General features: G+C 46.1%; 1 protein-coding gene across 3 annotated transcripts in view; it reads right to left on the reverse strand.

The window, feature by feature from the left end:
• RALY (RALY heterogeneous nuclear ribonucleoprotein) overlaps window positions 1–21,591 on the reverse strand; it is a 323,405-nt gene that overhangs the window by 20,889 nt on the left and 280,925 nt on the right. For 2 of the 3 annotated variants that reach the window (XM_082271196.1, XM_082271195.1), the window contains exon 5: window positions 14,874–14,921. The exons of the other annotated variant lie outside the window; for it this stretch is intronic. In XM_082271196.1, coding sequence (XP_082127322.1) covers window positions 14,874–14,921 — 48 coding nt within the window. The remainder of the gene's footprint in view (window positions 1–14,873; window positions 14,922–21,591) is intronic. 3 annotated transcript variants of the gene reach the window in all.

Consider the following 21,591-nt stretch of genomic DNA (forward strand, 5'->3'; position numbering starts at 1 on the left):
AGACGATATGGTTTTTTCAGGGCCGATACCGATATTTTGGTTCACAACATATGGGCCAATATTTTGTACATTTAAAGTTTTAAAAAATAAAGACAATTTTAGACACAAATCTAGTACTGACCATGTTACTTTTTGTTTAATGCTTAATGACTGGCTTGCTGGCACCCTGTGGGGGATGGCTGGCTGGCACCCTGTGGTGGATGGCTGGCTGGAACCCTGTGGTGGATGGCTGGCTGGCACCCTGTGGTGGGTGGCTGGCTGGCTGGCACCCTGTGGTAGGTGGGTGGCTGGCACTGGGGCTGTGGGTGGCTGGCTGGTACAGGACCTTTGGGTGGCTGGCTGGTACAGGGCCTGGGACCTGCTGATACAGGGCCTGTGGGTGGCTTGCTGTCTGGCACCCTGTCTGTGGGTGGCTGGCTGTCTGGCACCCTGTGGTGGGTGGCTGGCTGGCACCCTGTAGTGGGTGTGTGGCTGGCTAGCACCCTGAAATGGGTGGCTGACTGGCACAGGGGCTGTGGGTGGCTGGCTGGTAAAGGGCCTGTGGGTGGCTGGCTGGCTGGTACAGTGCCTGTGGCTGGTAGGTACAGAGCCTGTGGCTGGCTGGCTGGTACAGGGCCTGTTGGGGGCTGGCTGGCTAGCTGGTACAGTGCCTGTGGCTGGCTGGCCTGTGGATGTGGGTGGCTGGCTGGCACCGGGCTGCTGTGGGTGGGTGTATGGCTGTGATACACTCCCGTGAGACTAGTCCCGACTCCAGATGAGGCTGTCCAAGGCGAGGGAGGCAGCCTAAGAAGGCAGAATGACGTCACAAAAATATCGGCAATATCGGCCAGTCCTGGAGCCGATACCAATATATCGGGGAAAGTGCATATCGGTCTATCCCTAGTTTAAACACCCTTGAAATAACTCTCCGGTCTTAAGGAACACCTGCTAAAAATGACTTTATCTGCAACCCATGATGCATTAGTGTGATGGTCAGGGGAAAGAATGCTCCTTATGCTTGTGGTCAGTGGGAAGAATCACCCCATTACAAATAGATTAAAAGATCAATGGTGTCAGTGAGAAAAAATTAGCAAAAATTGCTCATAGCTCAAGGAACCCCTAACCAAGTCTGAAGGAACCCTAATTGAGAAAACCTGGACTAGGGTGCACCGTAGATAGTGAGGTACTGCCAGCCCTGCCCACGCTGGTGTGGGACATTTTGGGTTATATGACTCAATAATATTAGTTTGGCGGGAGTGCACCTGGGATGTTGTTCATGGGAAGCAGTGCAAAGACAAAGTCATTTAAAGCTTTAATCTTTGAGGCTCCAGCTAAGCCTTTCTGAACTATTTACAGAGAGGAACCTTTGAAATAAATTTGCGGTCTCAGGGAACCCCTACTAATAATGACTGTATATACCGCTTACAGCACATTGATGGGATGACCAATGGGAAGAGTGCTCCTTACATTTGTGGTCAATTGGAAGAATCCCCCTCTTACACATTGGTGTCGGTGAGTACTTATCTGAGAGGCAGAAATTGCTCATTGCTCAAGGAACCCCTAGAAACCTCTGGAGGAAGCCTAGAGTTCCATGGAACCCTGGTTGAGTAAGGCTGCTCTAGCTTCTGGGAAGTTTCTCCTTAGAGGGGAAGCAACATAGGAGAGATACAGGACTTTTAGGACTACACGCATCTCCTTTGCATGGGATGCAGGATGCAAAACCCTTAAAGGTATAGGCTGCTTGTGGACTTGGCTCTTATTTCTGTTCTTCTCTGTTTGCAACTAAGGAATGTGCCGTCACAATTGGGGTGAATGAAAGGATGTAAATCAACTGCATTTTAGTAAAAGCCTTAAAAGGCTTCCCTTGAGGAAAATCTGGACTCCATGCTTTTTCTACAAAGCTTCTCAACATCAATAGCTCTCTTGATCCTGGCAAAAACTTCATTACGGGAATATGAGCCAGGGGGTTTGAAGGGGTTCGTTAACCTCCCTCTTCCTTTCTCTTCCTCCCCCTTAACCCCCCCTTTTTTCCTTGCCCCCCTTCTCTTCTTCTTATCCCATTGATTTGGGGTTCAATGTCCCCCCCCCCCAATAAGGTATGACTTTGTTCGTAGGCTGGATACACTGCATGGCCATCTAGCTTATGTTTGCAATTGTTGGGTCCATGGGCCCTTGCATATTTATGCTTATGTGAAATATTTTACTTCTTGTACCCTATGTTGTTAAACATTGTTTTTTTAAATTTTGGACTGCCATGCTGATTCTTCAAAATAATGAATTGAAAAAAAGGCTTTCCATTGATGGAAACGTCTTTTGGAAACAGGTACTGGGTGAGGCTGCTATTGGGCTTTATTGCCATGAAATCTGAGGAAGGTATGGAATGGGCTACTTGGGTGGTACTGGTCAGGCCAGGCTGGTGGCCTCTGGAGGTGCTCCTGTATAGGTGTTCAGTGAAGGTTCCTGTGCCCATAGCACCTCAGTGAATCCAAGAAGACCAACCAATGCTAGGGAAGAGTGGGTTAAGGCTGCAAGTGCTCCACCACTATAGAATCGCTTGATCACCACAAACACACCAGCTGCTTGTCAGCCCCCAATATCATAGCAATAAAATGAAAGGGTGGAAAAGCCTAGCTATAACTATTCTTAAATTATGTTTCTTTCCCCTTCCTCCTATATATCCTACCTAACCTGCATAAAAACGATCCATGTACCATTTTGTATCCACTACAGACATGTCATCCTGCAGCTCCAATGCTCCTGTGTTGGGCTGCTGCAGGGAGGAAGAGGGAGCGCAAACAACATGGAGCCAATAGGTGACATTATGGTTTCCGGAAGTGCTCCCAGGAGTGCTCTTTACATCTGTGGTCAATTGGAAGTATCCCCCTCTTACACTTTGGTGTCAGTGGGTACTTATCTGAGAGGCAGAATTTTCTCATTGCTCAAGGAACCCCTAGAAACCTCTGGAGGAAGCCTAGAGTTCCATAGAACCCTGGTTGAGAAAGGCTGCTCTAGCTTCTGGGAAGTTTCTCCTTAGAGGGAAAGTAATATAGGAGAGATACAGGACTTTTGGGACTACGCGCATCTCCTTTGCATGAAATGCAGGATGCAAAACCCTTACCGTTTTTAATCCACTACAGCCATGTCATCCCGCAGCTCCAACTCTCCTGTGTCCGGCTGCTGCAGGGAGAAAGAGGGAGCCCCAACAGCCGGGTCATGGAACCAATGGGTGACATCATGGTTCCCGGAATTCATAGCCGTAGTCAAGTGCTCTCTTAGACAGAGCTGCAGGATCATGTGACTAGAGCACAGCAGATTGAAAATAGAAGTACACACCTCTTTTTTTTACAGGTTAGGCAGGACAGGTAGAAGGAGGTGGAGAGGGAACATTTTTACAAACAGTTATAGTTGGGGCTTTCTTCGACTTTAAGTAAAAAAATATGTTTAAAAAATTAAAATGACTCAATCACTACAAAAACCCACAATTTTTAAAGCCCCACCCCCTTGTACATGCACATACAAGCAAACTCTTGTGCTTGAAAATGTCAGCTGCTCTACACATATTAGATATAAATTAAGAATCTAATGAGTTGAAATTGCAACCGGGCCCCATGCTCCAGGGTCCTCTGCACACCTGGATACAAGGGGCGGTGGGGGCAGTATGTAGATAAATCACTGTCCTCCTTTTTCCCCCTGTAGCTGAATCCCCCCTGTTCCCCTGTAAGCTGCCCCCGCCACTCCTTCTATCCAGTTCCCCCCCCCCACCCACTGTGCTCCCTTCCCCCTCCTGCTGCAGGGGATGTGTCACAATAGAGAACAAGGAAGGGGTTTGTAAATATGTAATTTACCAGCTCCTTCCTTTTTTGAATGGACAGAGTCATAGTCAGTGACATTGTAAAAAAATAAATAAAATGATAAAAAAATAATACAATTAAAATAATCACACTTGCGACCGGGCCCTGGCATTCCACCACCGTGGGGAGGCCCCAAGATGGCAGGAAGGGGACCCACTGCAGAACTTGTGAAAGGGTCCCACTGTGGAACCATAATAAAGGGCCCCGCAGCGAGAGTAAAGGGCCCCAGGATCAGTGGGAAGAGCTCCAGGCTTGAAGGGAAGGGCCCCGGCCAGGGGTCCGGGGGGCCCTTCATGGTTTTCTAAACAATTATACTTTGCGTTTAATAGTGCAAATCCAACATTACTACTTACAGCCTCTAGCCTAAACAAGTCACGTGATCTGTGATGCAACACATCGGGCGGAGTCGGGTGATGTCACTTCTGGTTGGATGCGAAACCGGAAGTGTGGTGAGAGGTGTTTTCTCTGTAAATAACACTGCCCTTATGTGATTTATTCCTGTGAGTGCAATATTTTATTAATAAAAAGGCTGAAAGTGTTTTATGTTGTTACGCTATGAGAGGTTTCTATTCTATGTTTATTTGATTATCATCTCTGACTGGTTGCTAGAAGGACCGGTCCCTTAAAGGGACCCTACACATAAAATGAGCATAAAGCCAGGACGTGGATCTGCCACGATTAAGATTACAAAAGCGCTTGAGGTCTGTATTGTATATAGGTCTAAAATAAGGTGAGCATGCATTTCACTAACAGCTGGAACACAAGTGGGATTGGAGTGGTGACACAGTGACACATTATTACAACGCATGTTAACCACTTAAGCCCCGGAAGATTTTACCCCCTTCCTGACCAGGGGGTATTTTGCGATTCGGCACTGCGTGAATTTAACGGACAATTGCGTGGTCGTGCGACGCTGTATCTAAACGAATTTGGCGTCCTTTTTTTTCCCCACAAACAGAGCTTTCTTTTGGTGGTATTTGATCACCTGTGTGATTTTTTGATCACGCGATATAAACAAAAAAAGAGCGTAAATTTTGCAAAAATAGCAATATTTTTCACATTTTTTTATATGAAATTCCCCCCCAAAAAAATGTAAAAATCAAAATTTTTTAACATTTTCAGCCAATTTGTTTTATGCTACCTATGTTTGGTAAAAAAAAAATCGCAAAAAGCGTATTTTGATTGGTTTGCGCAAAAGTTATCGCGTTTACTAACAAAGGGAAAGATTTTTGTCATTTTTGTTGTTTTTTTTTTAACGCGTAATGGTGGCGATCTGCGATTTTTTTTGCGGTACTGCGACATTGCGGCGGACAGATCGGACCCTTGACTGACATTTTTGCCACTTTTGGCGGTTACCGGTGACATTTCTACAGTAATCAGTGCTATATATATGCACTGTTACTGTAAAAATACACTGGCAGCGAAGGGGTTAACTTTTTTTGAAAGGGAGGGGCTATGTGTGTCCCTAGGGGCGTGCTTTCTACTGTGATTGGCTGTGGCTTCAGATGTATGAAGAGTGATCAACGGTTCTACATAGTAGAACCGTATGATCATCCTTCATACACAGGGGAGAATGACAGGCAGCTTGTTTACACAAGCTGCCTGACTTTCTCCCTCTCCCCCGCCGATCGCAGAGTGACCGGCGGACATCGGGTCTGCCGGTCACACGCGCGGGGGGGTCCGTGACCACGCGGGAGCGGGAGCGCGCCTCCGGCGGCGCGCACTCGCTCCCTAGACCCTCACAAGCTAGTGACGTAGCCCTACGTCACTTTGCCTGTGAGGGGCTGACCGCCGACGTAGATAGTCGTGCGGCGGTCGGCAAGTGGTTAAGTGAGCACTGGTGATATCTGAATTTTTGAAAATGGAGTCAATTTTGGGTTTTTGTGAATATATTGACTTTGGCACGGATACACAGTGCTAGTAATGTTTGATGTGCACTATTAAACGCACAATATAATTGTGTAATATTGTTTATTCATGCAGTTTTTTGGGTGAAATATGTGGAATAGTAATTTGTGTATGTACTGTATATGTATATATATATATATATCAGAAAAAAAAAAAAAAAATATATATATATATATATATATATATATACAGTGCCTTGCAAAAGTATTCGGCCCCCTTGAACTTTTCGACCTTTTGCCACATTTCAGGCTTCAAACATAAAGATATAAAACTGTAATTTTTTTGTGAAGAATCAACAACAAGTGGGACACAATCATGAAGTGGAACAAAATTTATTGGATATTTCAAACTTTGTTAACAAATAAAAAACTAAAAAATTGGGCGTGCAAAATTATTCAGCCCCCTTAAGTTAATACTTTGTAGCGCCACCTTTTGCTGCGATTACAGCTGTAAGTCGCTTGGGGTATGTCTCTATCAGTTTTGCACATTGAGAGACTGAAATGTTTGCCCATTCCTCCTTGCAAAACAGCTTGAGCTCAGTGAGGTTGGATGGAGAGCGTTTGTGAACAGCAGTTTTCAGTTCTTTCCACAGATTCTTGATTGGATTCAGGTCTGGACTTTGACTTGGCCATTCTAACACCTGGATATGTTTATTTGTGAACCATTCCATTGTAGATTTTGCTTTATGTTTTGGATCATTGTCTTGTTGGAAGACAAATCTCCGTCCCAGTCTCAGGTCTTTTGCAGACTCCATCAGGTTTTCTTCCAGAATGGTCCTGTATTTGGCTCCATCCATCTTCCCATCAATTTTAACCATCTTCCCTGTCCCTGCTGAAGAAAAGCAGGCCCAAACCATGATGCTGCCACCACCATGTTTGACAGTGGGGATGGTGTGTTCAGGGTGATGAGCTGTGTTGCTTTTACGCCAAACATAACGTTTTGCATTGTTGCCAAAAAGTTCGATTTTGGTTTCATCTGACCAGAGCACCTTCTTCCACATGTTTGGTGTGTCTCCCAGGTGGCTTGTGGCAAACTTTAAACAACACTTTTTATGGATATCTTTAAGAAATGGCTTTCTTCTTGCCACTCTTCCATAAAGGCCAGATTTGTGCAGTATACGACTGATTGTTGTCCTATGGACAGAGTCTCCCACCTCAGCTGTAGATCTCTGCAGTTCATCCAGAGTGATCATGGGCCTCTTGGCTGCATCTCTGATCAGTCTTCTCCTTGTATGAGCTGAAAGTTTAGAGGGACGGCCAGGTCTTCGTAGATTTGCAGTGGTCTGATACTTCTTCCATTTCAATATTATCGCTTGCACAGTGCTCCTTGGGATGTTTAAAGCATCGGAAATCTTTTTGTATCCAAATCCGGCTTTAAACTTCTCCACAACAGTATCTCGGACCTGCCTGGTGTGTTCCTTGTTCTTCATGATGCTCTCTACACTTTAAATGGACCTCTGAGACTATCACAGTGCAAATGCATTTATACGGAGACTTGATTACACACAGGTGGATTCTATTTATCATCATTAGTCATTTAGGTCAACATTGGATCATTCAGAGATCCTCACTGAACTTCTGGAGAGAGTTTGCTGCACTGAAAGTAAAGGGGCTGAATAATTTTGCACGCCCAATTTTTCAGTTTTTTCTTTGTTAACAAAGTTTGAAATATCCAATAAATTTCGTTCAACTTCATGATTGTGTCCCACTTGTTGTTGATTCTTCACAAAAAATTACAGTTTTATATCTTTATGTTTGAAGCCTGAAATGTGGCAAAAGGTCGCAAAGTTCAAGGGGGCCAAATACTTTCGCAAGGCACTGTATATATATATATATGTATATACACACACAGTATCTCACAAAAGTGAGTACACCCCACATTTTTGCAATTATTTTATTATATCTTTTAAGGTGCACACCCGGGCCTAATGCAGTAGGCTACGCACACCAATGGCGGAGAGTCATTTTTCATCTATTTCATATATCACCGCACATGTTGGATTGAGAGCAACAGTTCCATGGCCAATTGGTCATCATACACAGGTAATTGTAAACTGATGAGCTGTAAAGGCTTTTAAACTGTTGATTATGGACAAGGTTCTCATCTTTAAAAGAGAAGTTAGGGTTTTTTTTTTAAAATCATATTTATCTAGGTGGATGCAACATCGTTCCGATGCTGCATCTGTCCCCTGCCGTCTCTAAGGGTGATAAATGAGCGATCAAACACTGCTGATCGCTCAGTTCTCCCAGCCGCTCTGAGGAGAGAGCTGGTTACTGTCAGTCACCACTGTCTGCTCTGACACCCCCCAACTGGAGTGTTGGGCTGTGGAGGGGATGGGAGCGGCTGGCTTGGGCTCTCAGCAGCTTGCGGAGAGGCTGAGCCGGGTGCCGGACCCGATCATATGGTCATGATCTTTCGCAGCCTGGACCGGCTCTGTGACCTCAGCCGATAGAGGGCTGCATATAATAATAGATAAAAATTCAGCGCAACTGTATAAAATAATATAATAGAAAGCTGCTATGCACTAAAGGATCAATAAACCAAAAGTCCCAATAACAAATATATAACAAAAAGTGCAGCGCTATCAAATATGGATTATGAAGAAGATATCGAGGAGAGCAGTCCACAGGTGAAAATTATGGTGAAGCATGCACAAGATATAAACATTCAGTGCTCTTCAATGTGCTGGTAATCCTCCACCCAGTCTCATTAGCCTCTCACCTCACACTTAGCCCCTGTGTCACCAGACGGGCTAGTAAGACAAACTTTCTCCAAGGATATCACCAATATAGATCAAATCAGTATTCCTCTTCATCAGAAGATAAGGCTCACAGGTAACAGATCACAGGTCCATAAAGCGGGTCACAGGTCCATAGGAAAACAAAGGTCCGGACATAGTGCATTACCGCAATAAATTACTTTATTGAACATAGCATAAAATCATAAAAATTACCTTGTAAAGCACTATACAAGTGCATGTGATGAGCAGATTGTATTACACACAGCGGTCTCGACCGCAATGGATGGCGGGTGACGTCACCGGCCCCTCCCCCTTCGCACGCGTTACGTCCCACATGCACTTGTATAGTGCTTTGTTTTCCTATGGACCTGTGACCCGCTTTATGGACCTGTGATCTGTTACCTGTGAGCCTTATCTTCTGATGAAGAGGAATACTGATTTGATCTATATTGGTGATATCCTTGGAGAAAGTTTGTCTTACTAGCCCGTCTGGTGACACAGGGGCTAAGTGTGAGGTGAGAGGCTAATGAGACTGGGTGGAGGATTACCAGCACATTGAAGAGCACTGAATGTTTATATCTTGTGCATGCTTCACCATAATTTTCACCTGTGGACTGCTCTCCTCGATATCTTCTTGATAGAGGGCTGCAGCCCGCTGTTGGCTGAAAACTGGCCACAGGAGTGCAGAACAAACTGCACTCCTGTGATTCACATTTTGGCTGTACTTCTCCTTTAAGAAAATATATACTGTTTGGAGGTTTTAACTAATCTTCAAGCCTAAAATGCGCATTTTAACGTGTGCAAAAAAAAAAAAAAGAAGCAAAAACAACATTGTAGCAAAAGTGTTAAAGCTTGAACTCCAAGCAGATATAAAAAAAAACAATCAACTCAGGTATGCATTTATTAAAAAATGTATTTTTAATATCAACTAGTATAACCCCCCAATTTAAAAGAGAAGTATAGAATTGTTTAAAAAATAATACTTTCCTAGGTGGATGCTGCATCTGTCCCCTGAAGGCTCTAATTCTGAAAACTGAGTGATCAAACACCGCAGATTGCTCTGTTCTCACAGCTCCATGAGCAGAGAGCCCATAACTAACAGTCACCGGCTCTCTGCTCTGCCCCCTCCCTTACTTACTGGAGCTCTGGGCTGTGAAGGGGGCGGGAGCAGCCGGCTTAGACTCTCAGCTAGTCGCTAAGAGGCTAATCCGGGTACCAGTCCAGGCATCTCGGCAGATCCCGACCATATGTGCGTGATCTTGTCCTGGCCTGGAGCATCTCTGTGACATCAGCCGACAGCAGGCTTCAGCCCGCTGTCTGCTGAAAATAGGTCACAGGAGTGCAGAGCGAGCTTTGGCTGTACTTCTCCTTTAAATTGATTACATCTTCTTCTTATCTCCTCTACAGCAGCACCCAGACTGGAAGATAGAGCAGGAACACTAGGGACTAGCAAAGAGAGGATCTCATCAGTCTGCTGTGGCTCTTTCGCTATGCAATCACAGGCTGTTGGCAGGGAGATGACCTAGCTGTGCTGCTTAATTGCAGTAGAGAAGTAATTTCACCATGCTAGCTGTGCTGTTCCTTGGTGCTGTGTAAATCTCAGGACTGGATGGACAGAAATACGAATTCTTTAGCAGGTAGAACAACTGATGTATATGTCTTTCATCTGTGTATTTAGCTGTTAGCCGGGAGTTCAGCTTTATTGCACCAAAAGCCATCAGACAACATAATCAGCATTGACTATATTTGATGGCAGCCAGAGGATTAGCACTGAAATGCCCAAATACACAGATCCACCACGGCCATCCCATTAAAGGGAAATGTTTAAATTGCATCAAATTCTAAGAACAAACATTTTATGTATTGCAGTCTAAGTGCCGGTTCACATATATGCAATGCAGGAACCCTGCGAATTCACTGCAGATTCCCACATCGCATTTAACGACACCCCCAGATTAGGGATCGACCGATATCGGTTTTTCGTTGCCGATACCGATATTTTGGCCATCGCATATTGGTATCGGCTGATATTGGCCGATATTTTGAACATTTAAAGTTTTGAAAAATAAACACAATTTTGGACACAAATCTGTTACTGAACATGTTAATGTTCACCCTGTGGTGGGTGGCTGGCTGGCACCCTGTGGTAGGTGGTTGGCTGGCGCCCTGTGGTGGGTGGCTGGCTGGCACCCTGTGGTGGGTGGCTGGCTGGCGCCCTGTGGTGGGTGGCTGGCTGGCTGGCACACTGTGGTGGGTGGCTGGCTGGCACCCTGTGGTGGGTGGCTGGCTGGCACCCTGTGGTGGGTGGCTGGCTGGCACACTGTGGTGGGTGGCTGGCTGGCACCCTGTGGTGGGTGGCTGGCTGGCACACTGTGGTGGGTGGCTGGCTGGCACCCTGTAGTGGGTGGCTGGCTGGCACACTGTGGTGGGTGGTTGGCTGGCACCCTGTGGTGGGTGGCTGGCTGGCACACTGTGGTGGATGGCTGGCTGGCACCCTGTGGTGGGTGGCTGGCTGGCACACTGTGGTGGGTGGCTGGCTGGCACCCTGTAGTGGGTGGCTGGCTGGCACACTGTGGTGGGTGGTTGGCTGGCACCCTGTGGTGGGTGGCTGGCTGGCACACTGTGGTGGGTGGCTGGCTGGCACACTGTGGTGGGTGGCTGGCTGGCACACTGTGGTGGGTGGCTGGCTGGCACCCTGTGGTGGGTGGCTGGCTGGCACACTGTGGTGGATGGCTGGCTGGCACCCTGTGGTGGGTGGCTGACTGGCACCTTGTGGTAGGTGGCTGGCTGGTACCCTGTGGTGGATGGCTGGCTGGCACCCCCTGGTGGGTGGCTGGCTGGGACCCTGTTGTGGCTGGCTGGCTGGCACCCTGTGTGGTGGGCGGCTGGCTGATACAGGCCCAGGGCCTGTGGCTGGCTGGCACCAGGCAGCTGTGGGTGGGTGTAAGTATGTGGCGGCTGTGTTAAACACACTGTGCGCTGTCCACTCACTGTCCTGAGACTCCCTGACTCCAGACGAGGCTGAGGAAGGCGGCCTAAGAAGGCAGAAGCTGTCTCAGTGCGCGGAGGCGCGTAGCGCAACATACGCAATGACGTCACGGCAATATCGGTAACCCCTGGAGCCGATTCCGATATATTAGCGAAAGTGCATATTGGCCCTCGATATATCGGCCTTGTCAATAATCGGTCGATCCCTACCCCAGATCGGTTTGCATATCGCAGTGCCAACTGTCAGTTCAGGCATGAATCGGATCGCATAAACTCTGTGAACTCTGGTGCAGACCCAAAAAAAGGGTCCTGTGCGAGTTGGGTCCGAATGCGATGCAAATTCAGCCATACAATCTGTATGGCTGAATTTGCATTGCACAGACAACGCATGTGATTTGCAGAGCAGTGCGCTCCAAATCAAATGCAATGTCTGTCATCGCATATATGTGAACCGGCACTACCAGTCCTTAGATGTGGTGGCTGCATTTGTTTTATTTTTTTTTCCTGTCTTAGGGTGACAACGCTCAGTGAATACACAGTATCTGTAGAGGAACAGCGTTGTCACCCTAGGATAGGAAGTATGTGCAGACTACAGAACACTTCCTCCTATCCTCTTCTCCATAACATAATGGGGTGACATTATGTAGTCCATGGAGCTGAGCTTGGCTTGGGTGAAGCATGAGATTTTCAGTACAATAGAAGGCAGAGGCAGCAAATAAACATTCATTGTTAGGGTTTTCATACACTTAAATATTTGCAGAGCATCCTGTGGAACTGCATATACATTTATTCTGTGCAAAAATTGAATGTTACTAGGCCATGTTCTCTCCAAGTCAAAGGTTATTTATTCATACATAAGAGTGACTCAAGAAGATACTGCATTATGGTCACTAGATGGAGCTGATGATCATAGAAAATTAAAAAAAAAATATTTCCTATGAAAATCAGCTCCATCTAGTGGCCATAATGTGGTATTTTCCCAAACCATGCAATTTAAATGAATGAATGAATAACATTTACTGTAAATTCTTTAAGCATAGAAACATTTCCTTAATGAATAAGAAGTAAATCACCTAAGGACACTTAAGGTTGTAATTCCTTACATATACCTATTGAAGAGACTGGCCTCAGGTAATACAGCGATGAAACAAATCCTCCTACATAAGTTGTACCTGTTTATCTGCAACATTCTCTTCTCTACATCCATTCAAAGTCCAGAATTTATAAAGCTTGTCTGAGCTGTCAGAAAACAGGTGGGGGAGTGCTGAAATCACACACTGCAGATCTCAGTGAGAAGAGCTCTGAGAGCTGATTGGAGGGAAGAGATACGCCCCCTTCACACAGCACACATGAACAGAGCTGAGGCTGTCAATCAGCTGGAGCTCCCTCCCCTGTCACCATTTTTCTCTTGGTGTCAGGAAAACTTGTCAGAAGTGATTCATACTGAAAGCAAAGGAACGAAGCAGCAGAAATGACACTTAGTGTTAATTGAGACAAGTACACACTATAGAGGGATATGCTTTGTTCACATTTCATGTCTGAGGTTTACAACCACTTTCAGGTAGCAGCCCTCTAACCCAGTGTCCTGTACTGTACGATTAAATAAATATTTACTATGATCATCAGCTCCACCTAGTGGCCATAGAGTGGTAAATTCCCAAACCCTACTGTTTTTACATAACATTCGGTTTTGCCCCATTTGCACAGAACCGATGTAAATTCATAGGATTAATAGCTCTGCATTTTTTTTTATAAATACCCTTTAAGGTTTATTTATTTTTAACAAGCAACGACACAGCAAACATGTCTTTGACATGACCAATCGACACTATATTGTCAAAAGTATTGGGACGCCTGCCTTTACACGCACATAAACATTAATGGCATCCCAGTCTTAGTCTGTAAGGTTCAATATTGAGTTGGCCCACCCTTTGCAGCTATAACAGCTTCAACTCCTCTGGGAAGGCTGTCCACAAGCTTTAGGAGTCAGTCTATGGGAATGTTTGACCATTCTTCCAGAATCACATTTGTGAGGTCAGGCACTGATGTGGATGAGAAGGCCTGGCTCGCAGGCTCCACTCTAATTCATCCCAAAGATGTTCTATCGGGTTGAAGTCAGGACTCTGTGCAGGCCAGTTCCTCCACCCCAACTCACTCATCCATGTCTTTATGGACCTTGCTTTGTGCACTGGTCCAAATCATTTGGTGGAGGGGTGATTATGGTATGGGGTTGTTTTTCAGGGGTTGGGCTTGGCCCATTAGTTCCAGTGATGGGAACTCTTAAGGTGTCAGCATACCAAGATATTTTGGACAATTTCATGCTCCCAAATTTGTGGGAACAGTTTAGGGATGGCTCCTTCCTGTTCCAACATGACTGCGCACCAGTGCACAAAGTAAGGTCCATTAAGACTTGGATGAGCGAGTTTGGGGTGGAGGAACTTGACTGGCCTGCACAGAGTCCTGACCTCAACCCAATAGAACCCCTTTGGGATGAATTAGAGCAGAGACTGCAAGCCAGGCCTTCTCATCCAACATTAGTGCCTGACCTCACAAATGCACTTCTGGAAGAATGGTCAAACATTCCCATAGACACTCCTAAACCTTGTGGACAGCCTTCCCAGAAGAGTTGAAGCTGTTATAGCTGCAAAGGGTGGGCCAACCCAATATTGAACCCTACGGACTACGACTGGGATGCCATTATAGTTCACGTGCTTGTAAAGGCAGGCGTGCCAATACTTTTGGCAATATAGTGTATTTCATGTCTGGGGTATACAACCACTCTTAAAGTAGCAGCCTATAATCCATTGTCCTGTACTGCAGGATTAAAAAATCGTCAGCTCCACCTAGTGGCCATAAAGTGGTAAATTCCAAAACCCTGCTGTTTTTAATGAATGACATTCAACCTGGTGGGAAAATAGCCTAATAACATTCGGTTTGCCCCCATTTGCACAGAACCAATGTAAATTCATAGAATTTTTTTTTTTATGATTACCCTATAAGGTTTTTTTTTTTTTTTTTTAACAAGCAATGACACAGCAATCTATACAAGAATCAAGTACTTCATATTTGTATATGGCAAGCCTGTTAGATCCTCTTTTTCTATTCTTTATTCAAGAAAAAAAATAATACAAGCTATGCCTTATCTGACCTTTCCTCCCCCCCAAATGACAAAACACACCGACATGAAAGACTCTACGGAGGCAAGACTCTCTTTCTAGCTTGGATGAAGGCGGCGAGCGTGTTAATGTCACCCCCCCCACCCCACCCGTCGTGCCGCTTGACAATGTGGAGATGTGATTGCATTCGCCAGGCTCTGATTTCTTCCTCCCACCCCACGGCTGGAACGCAATTCACAATGAGACAGAGAACAAAAATAGGTCATAGTGCATTCATGCAGCTTCACTCACCTCTCATAGAAGTCATTTCTGTAGTAATCAAAGTCAAAATCATAGCCGCTGTGAAGAGAATAGAGGGAATTTTAAATTGCAAGCACACTGGGTGAAATAAAAAAAAAAAAAAAAAACGTTCTTGGCGCTGGTAGGGAGGGATTGGGGTAAGCGACTACATCAAGAATATCTGCTGGAGCTTATTTCATAAAAACCATTACCCTGTGCTGGGGTGGAATTCCCCCCGGGCCCTCTATCCAGCATCACGCTGTAGCCCCTGGTATCCGCAGAACACTAAATTACACATTAAAGGAGTCATTCATATTTAACCTGTCCCCTGCTGGGAGAGCCTACAGGTCTACGCAAGACGGCCTTCTATAGAGTCCTATAAATGGCTGCGGAGGAAGAAGGCTATACTGCACCACCTCTGCTGAATATTTTAAGAACTACATTCGATTTAAATGAAGATGGGGGTCTGAAACGGTTAGGACTCATGCACACTGCAACTCAGTAGCTCAAAGAAGCTGCTCCTACAGGCTCAAAACGCATTGGTGTAAATGGAGCCTTGGAGGGGAGATTCCAGGCAGAAAAAATAGGAGCTCAAAAAAGCTCAGCAGCCTGTAGGAGCAGCTTCTTTGAGCTCCTATTTTTTCTGCCTGGAATCTCCCCGCTAAGGCTTGATTTACACCAATGCGTTTTACAGAAAGGCCCCTTTCACATGGGCGATTCGATCCGATCCGACTGTCAGTTTTTCAGGCAGACCTGATCGGAAGCTCCATGCCTCCCTATGGGGCAGCGGGTGTCAGCGGAATCATCTCCGCTGACACCCGCTGCTATCTGATCCGATCCTGTCCGTGAAACCCAGACAGATGGATACGCTATTTTCCATCCGTCAGTCGGATCGGATGGGATCGGATGAGAATGGACAGGCAGTCCGTTCTCATCCGATCTCCCATAGAGGACAGCGGCGATCTGAGAGCTCCGTCTCTGCACACAGAGCGGAGATGGAGCTGTCATCCGCCTGCTCAGCGGGGATCGGCGGATCAATCCCCCGCTAAGCAGAACTGACTCCGCTGGGCGCACCACCTGTGTGAAAGGAGCCAAATGCAGAACATTTTTTTTAACATGGCTTCCCATGGAACACGTTCACGTCAATACATTTTTGTGCCTCTGTGTTTTTGGAAAGGGTCAGGGACTTTTTTAAAAAGGCATTTTTAGTTCAACAGACTTCAATGGAGAAGCTGCAGAAAAGCATGTAGTGCATTTTTAACCACGATTTTGCCACAATTTGTATTTTTTTATGTGCCCAACAACAAATTTGCCAAAAGAGAAAAACAAAGCCTAAAAAACGCAAATCGCGGCACAATCGCCATAAAATTGTGGGAAAATCACAGTAAAAAAAGACCAGCAGAAACACTCAAAAGCAAACCGCCTAGGAGTAAATGGAGCCTAAGCTCTCGTTCACACTGAACACAGCTTTGAAATCGTGATACTTCATCTGAAATCGCACGATTTCAAAATCAAAACTTCGGGTGCGACTTGAAAGACATCATTGCGACTTCATGCACATGCATTGAAGTCGGCAAAAGTAGTGCAGGAACATAGTAACATAGTAGTTAAGGTTGAATAAAGACAATAGTCCATCCAGTTCAATCTGTGTAGGTGTGTGTGTGTTAGTGATGATAATCATTTCCTATATCCCTGTATATTGTGTTCTTTTAAATGCACGTCCAAGAGTTTTTTAAAACGCTGATACCACCTAGAGAGAGCTCCACATTCTTACCGCCCTGACAATGAAAAGCCCCCTAAGCAGCTTAAGGTTAAACCGCTTCTCCTCCAATCTTATTGTGTGGCCCCCGTGTCCTCTTACACTCCCTGAGACTGAATATTTTTTTTCCTATGCTGGGATCACCATTTAGGTATTTGCAAATCGTTATCATGTCCCCTCTAACATCTCTTCTCCAGCGAGAATACATTTAGTGCTTGTAGTCGCTCCTCGTAATTGAGGTCCTCCATTCCCCGTATTAATTTAGTTGCCCTTCTTTGGACTGTCTCCAGCTCCAGCACATCCCTTCTGAGGACTGGTGACCAGAACTGGAGGGAATACTTCAGATGTGGCCAGACCAGAATTGTATAAAGTGGCAGGATTATGGTTTTATCTCTGGTGTATATCGCCTTTTTTATGCATACCAATATTCTGCCGGCTTTGGCAGCTGCAGCTTGACATTGCATGCTATTGCTCAGTCTGTCTTCCAATAGGACCCCCAGATCTTTCTCCATCCTTCATTCCCCCAGTCAGTATACCCCTCCTTTTCCTGTGTAAAAACCGAGGAGAAGAAAGCATTCAGCACAGTTTTCTTCTCTGTGTCATCTGTAACTATCCTCCCTTCATCGTTTTTATGTGGGCAATTTGCTCTGACCTGGCATTTTTACTATTAATATATATCTAAAGAATTCCTTGGGATTTTTTTTCAAAATCCTCTGCTATGTGTCTCTTGTAGTCTTTTTTCTAGCCACCCTGATTTCGTTCTTACATTTCTTGTTGCATTCCTTGTATTATTGGAATGCTGACAATGCCCCTTCTGCTTTATATTTCTTGAAGGCCATTTTTTCTCTCTAATCAGAATTTTTACTTTACAGTTTAGCCACCCAGGTTTGACCTATGCTTTTCTATATTTATTGCCCATTGGAATGCACTTTGTGATACCTTTGTTTAATATGCTCCTAAAGCATTCCCATTTCTCCTCTGTGTTCAATGTTTCTAGGGTTAGATCCCAATTGATGCACTGTAGTATTGAGCACAGTTTAGTACATTTTGCTCTTTTGAAATTTAGAGTTCTTTTGCTCTCCTCGTGCCTCCTTTTCCTATGATTTACACTAAGTGTGATCATCCTGTGATCGCTAGATCCCAAGTTGTCCCATAATGCCACATCTGAGATCAGACTTGGATCGTTTGTAATTAATAAATCTAGCAATGCATTCTTTCTAGTAGGAGAATCCACCAACTGAGACATGAAGTTGTCCTGTAAGACATGAAATGACGGGCTTTAATGAATGAGCTGTCCCCTCTGCCAAGTCAATACCGGGATAATTGAAGTCCCCCATTATGATGACATTTTCCTACCTCACTACCATTCCTAACTGTGATAGAAGGTCCAGTTATTCCTCTTCCTTCAGGTTTAGGGGCCTATAACATACCCCCACTATTAGTTTCCCACTTACTTCTTCCCTGAGGAGTTCTACCCACACGGATTCCACCTCCCCCCTCGTCTCATTCACAATGTCACTCCTCTCTACCACCCTTACATTTTTGATATAGAGAAACATACCCCTTGCCTCTCTTCAACCTTCCCTGTCCTTCCTATACAAAGAATACCCTTGTATAATCGCCAGCCAGTTTCGTGAGCTGTCAAACCAGGTTTCTGTTATTCCCACAAACTCTAAGTCCTCCTCGTGTAATAGCAGTTCCAGTTCCTCCATTTTGTTAGCTAGGCTCCTGACATTTGTGTATACTCCTCTCAGTGTTGCGTGAGTGGATATTGATTTCTCTTTAAGTTTTCTCATGCTTTGTTTTTGATTTTACCACTCATTCATCCCGGGATTTGACGTTACGGTTATTACCCTCTGTTCTTTGCTCCCTGCTGACTGTTACTACCTTTGAACCCCCCCCCCCAACACCTAGTTTAAAAGCCCCTCCAACTTTGTGGCCATCTTTCTTCCCAATAGAGCTGTACCCTCCCCATTAAGGCGCAGCCCATCCCTACTAAAGAGCTGGAAACCGACTGAGAAGTCAGCCCAGTTTTCCAGGAACCCGAACCCCTCGTTCTAATACCTGTTACTCTTGTTCAGTTCCCTAAGCTCCTTCTGCCTCTCTGGTGTGGCTCGAGGCCTTTCTGCACCCTGTGCCACTCTCAGCACCCCATGCCACTCTCAGCACCCTGCGTAACTCTCAACACCCTGCGTAACTCTCAGCACCCTGCGTCACTCTCAGCACCCTGTGTCACTCTCAGCACCCCCATCACTCTCAGTACCTAGCGTCACTCTAAGCACACCGCGTCGCTCCCAGCACTCAGAGTCGCTCTCAGCACCCAGTGTCATCCACAGCACCCCAGGCCCCTCTCAGTACTCCACGTCACTCTCAGCACCCCAGGCCACTCTCAGCACCCCACGTCACTCTCAGCACCCTGGGTCACTCTCAGCACCCCGTCAATCTCAACTCGCAGCGTCATTCTCAGCACCCTGTGTCACTCAGCACCCCGCTTCACTCTCAGCACCCCCCCATCTCTCTCAGCACCCTGCGTCACTCAGCATCACTCTCAGCACCCTGTGTCACTCTCAGCACCCCCCATCACTCTCAGTACCTAGCGTCACTCTTAGCACCCTGCGTGGCTCCCAGCACTCAGAGTCGCTCTCAGCACCCAGCGTCACCCACAGCAACCCAGGCCACACTCAGCACCCCACGTCACTCTCAGCACTCCAGGCCACTCTCAGCACCCCACATCACTCTCAGCACCGTGGGTCACTCTCAGCATCCAGCGTCACTCTCAGCACCCCTGTCAATCTCAGCTACCAGAGTCCCAGCGTCACCCTCAGCACCCTGTGTCACTCTCAGCACCCCGCTTCACTCTCAGCACCCCCCCATTGCTCTCAGCACCCCGTGTCACTCTCAGCATCCACATTCAATCTTAGCACCCAGCGTCACTCTCAGCACCGCACGTCACACTCAGCACCCCACGTCGCTCTCAGCACTGCACGTCACACTCAGCACCTAGCGCCACTCTCAGCACCCTGCGTCTCTCCCAGCATTGGATTTATCAAGCAAGAGCAATATCATTGTTCCATCTACAATTAATCAATTAGGCACCATAAACCAATATTTTTATGAAGTTTCTTTGCCTTTAATGATTGTGTACAATAAAAATTAGAATTTTATCTTAAGACTCCTTGTCTGGCCTATACAGTCCAGCTTTTCTTTTTAGTTTTGGTTTCTTGTAAACATAACGGATGATGGCCTAGAGTGTCACGTTAATATATAAACCACTATTTTATTTTCTAGCGTGTCTGCTTTCAGAAAATATATCATGTTTGGGGGGGGGTTCTTAGTGATCTTCAGGGCTAATATTTTTTAAGCATGTGTGCAAAAAAGCAAAAACGTCTCTGGCAGCAAAATACTTAAAGCAGGCAGTGATGAGACGATACAACGCCTCCTCATCGCTTGTCAAATACTCTCTGAAGAGCAGATCACTCTTCAGAGATCAAAGCACATGTGATCGAGCCCTACACACATTTAGCCACATTTCCCCACACGTTCCCGTGTATACCTATGCAATCCGGTTTTGACAGCCCATTCATGTGAACGGGCTGCCAAATGCACATAGTGCATTATTTTTTCACATCGCACTTCATCACACCAAACTGCATGGTACTGCGGTACTATGTGGTGGCCCACTGCGTTTGCCAGATGTGTTTGGGGTGCCATTAACAAGTCAATACACCGCTTCCTCATCATTTATGAAATGCTCTTTGAAGAGTGGATCACTTCAGCGATCAAAGCAGGTGTGATCCAGCTCTACTCGCATTTTAGACACATTTAGGATCACTTCACGTTGGAACGCATGCATTCATGCATTCCTGTGCATACCCGTGCGGTCCAGTTATGAAAGTCCATTTATTAAATGAATACATTTTTTCAGATTGCACCAAACTGCATGGCACTGCGGTACCAAATGGTTTGGTGGCCTCAAACGCGCTGCGTTTGCGAGCTGCGTTTCGGGTGCCACTGACAAAAAGTAGCACTTGCAAACGCAGTGCGTTCACATGTGTTCTAGCTCCAACGGGCCCCTAGATCTTCGCGTGTATGAGTAAAATCTGCTGATATTGACGGCGCCGATGTAGCTTTGTCCTACTTTTTTGTACACCATTAAACGCGGCGCACATTTTCACTTGTAGACGCAGCTGTATGCATGGCCTCATTGATTCCTGCAGTGCTGCATTGAGATGCATAGAAAACTATACGCTATACACATCTAAACATGTGAATGAGCCCCACTACTTTACAAGCTGGTGTTCTATGAAAACTAAACTAAATTTTATTGTATCTTTTCATGTGACAACACTGAAGAAATGACACGTTTCTACAATGTAAAGTAGTGAGTGTACAGCTTGTATAAGGCCCCCGACGGAGTCCGTTTAGCTCGGCGGGGATCGATCCGCCGATCCCCGCTGAGCAGGCGGATTTCCAGCACTGCCTTAACCCTCTTGGGCATGGAGTTCCCCAGAGCTTCACAGGTTGCCACTGGAGTCCTCTTCCCTTCCTCCATGACGACATCACGGAGCTGGTGGATGTTAGAGACCTTGCATTCCTCCACCTTCCATTTCAGGATGCCCCACAGATGCTCAATAGGGTTTAGGTCTGGAGACATGCTTGGCAAGTCCATCACCTTTACCCTCAGCTTCTTTGGCAAGGCAGTGGTCGTCTTGGAGATGTGTTTGGAGTTGTTATGTTGGAATACTGCCCTGCGACCCAGTCCCCAAAGGTAGGGGATCATGCTCTGCTTCAGTATGTCACAGTACATGTTGGCATTCATGGTTCCCTCAATGAACTGTAGCTCCCCAGTGCCGGCAGCACTCATGCAGCTCCAGACCATGACACTCCCACCACCATGCTTGACTGTAGGCAAGACACACTTGTCTTTGTACTCCTCTCCTGGTTGCCGCCACACACGCTTGACACCATCTG

The sequence above is a fragment of the Pelophylax lessonae genome, assembly GCF_965119305.1.
Source record: "Pelophylax lessonae genome assembly, chromosome: 11".
Lineage (NCBI taxonomy): Eukaryota > Metazoa > Chordata > Amphibia > Anura > Ranidae > Pelophylax > Pelophylax lessonae.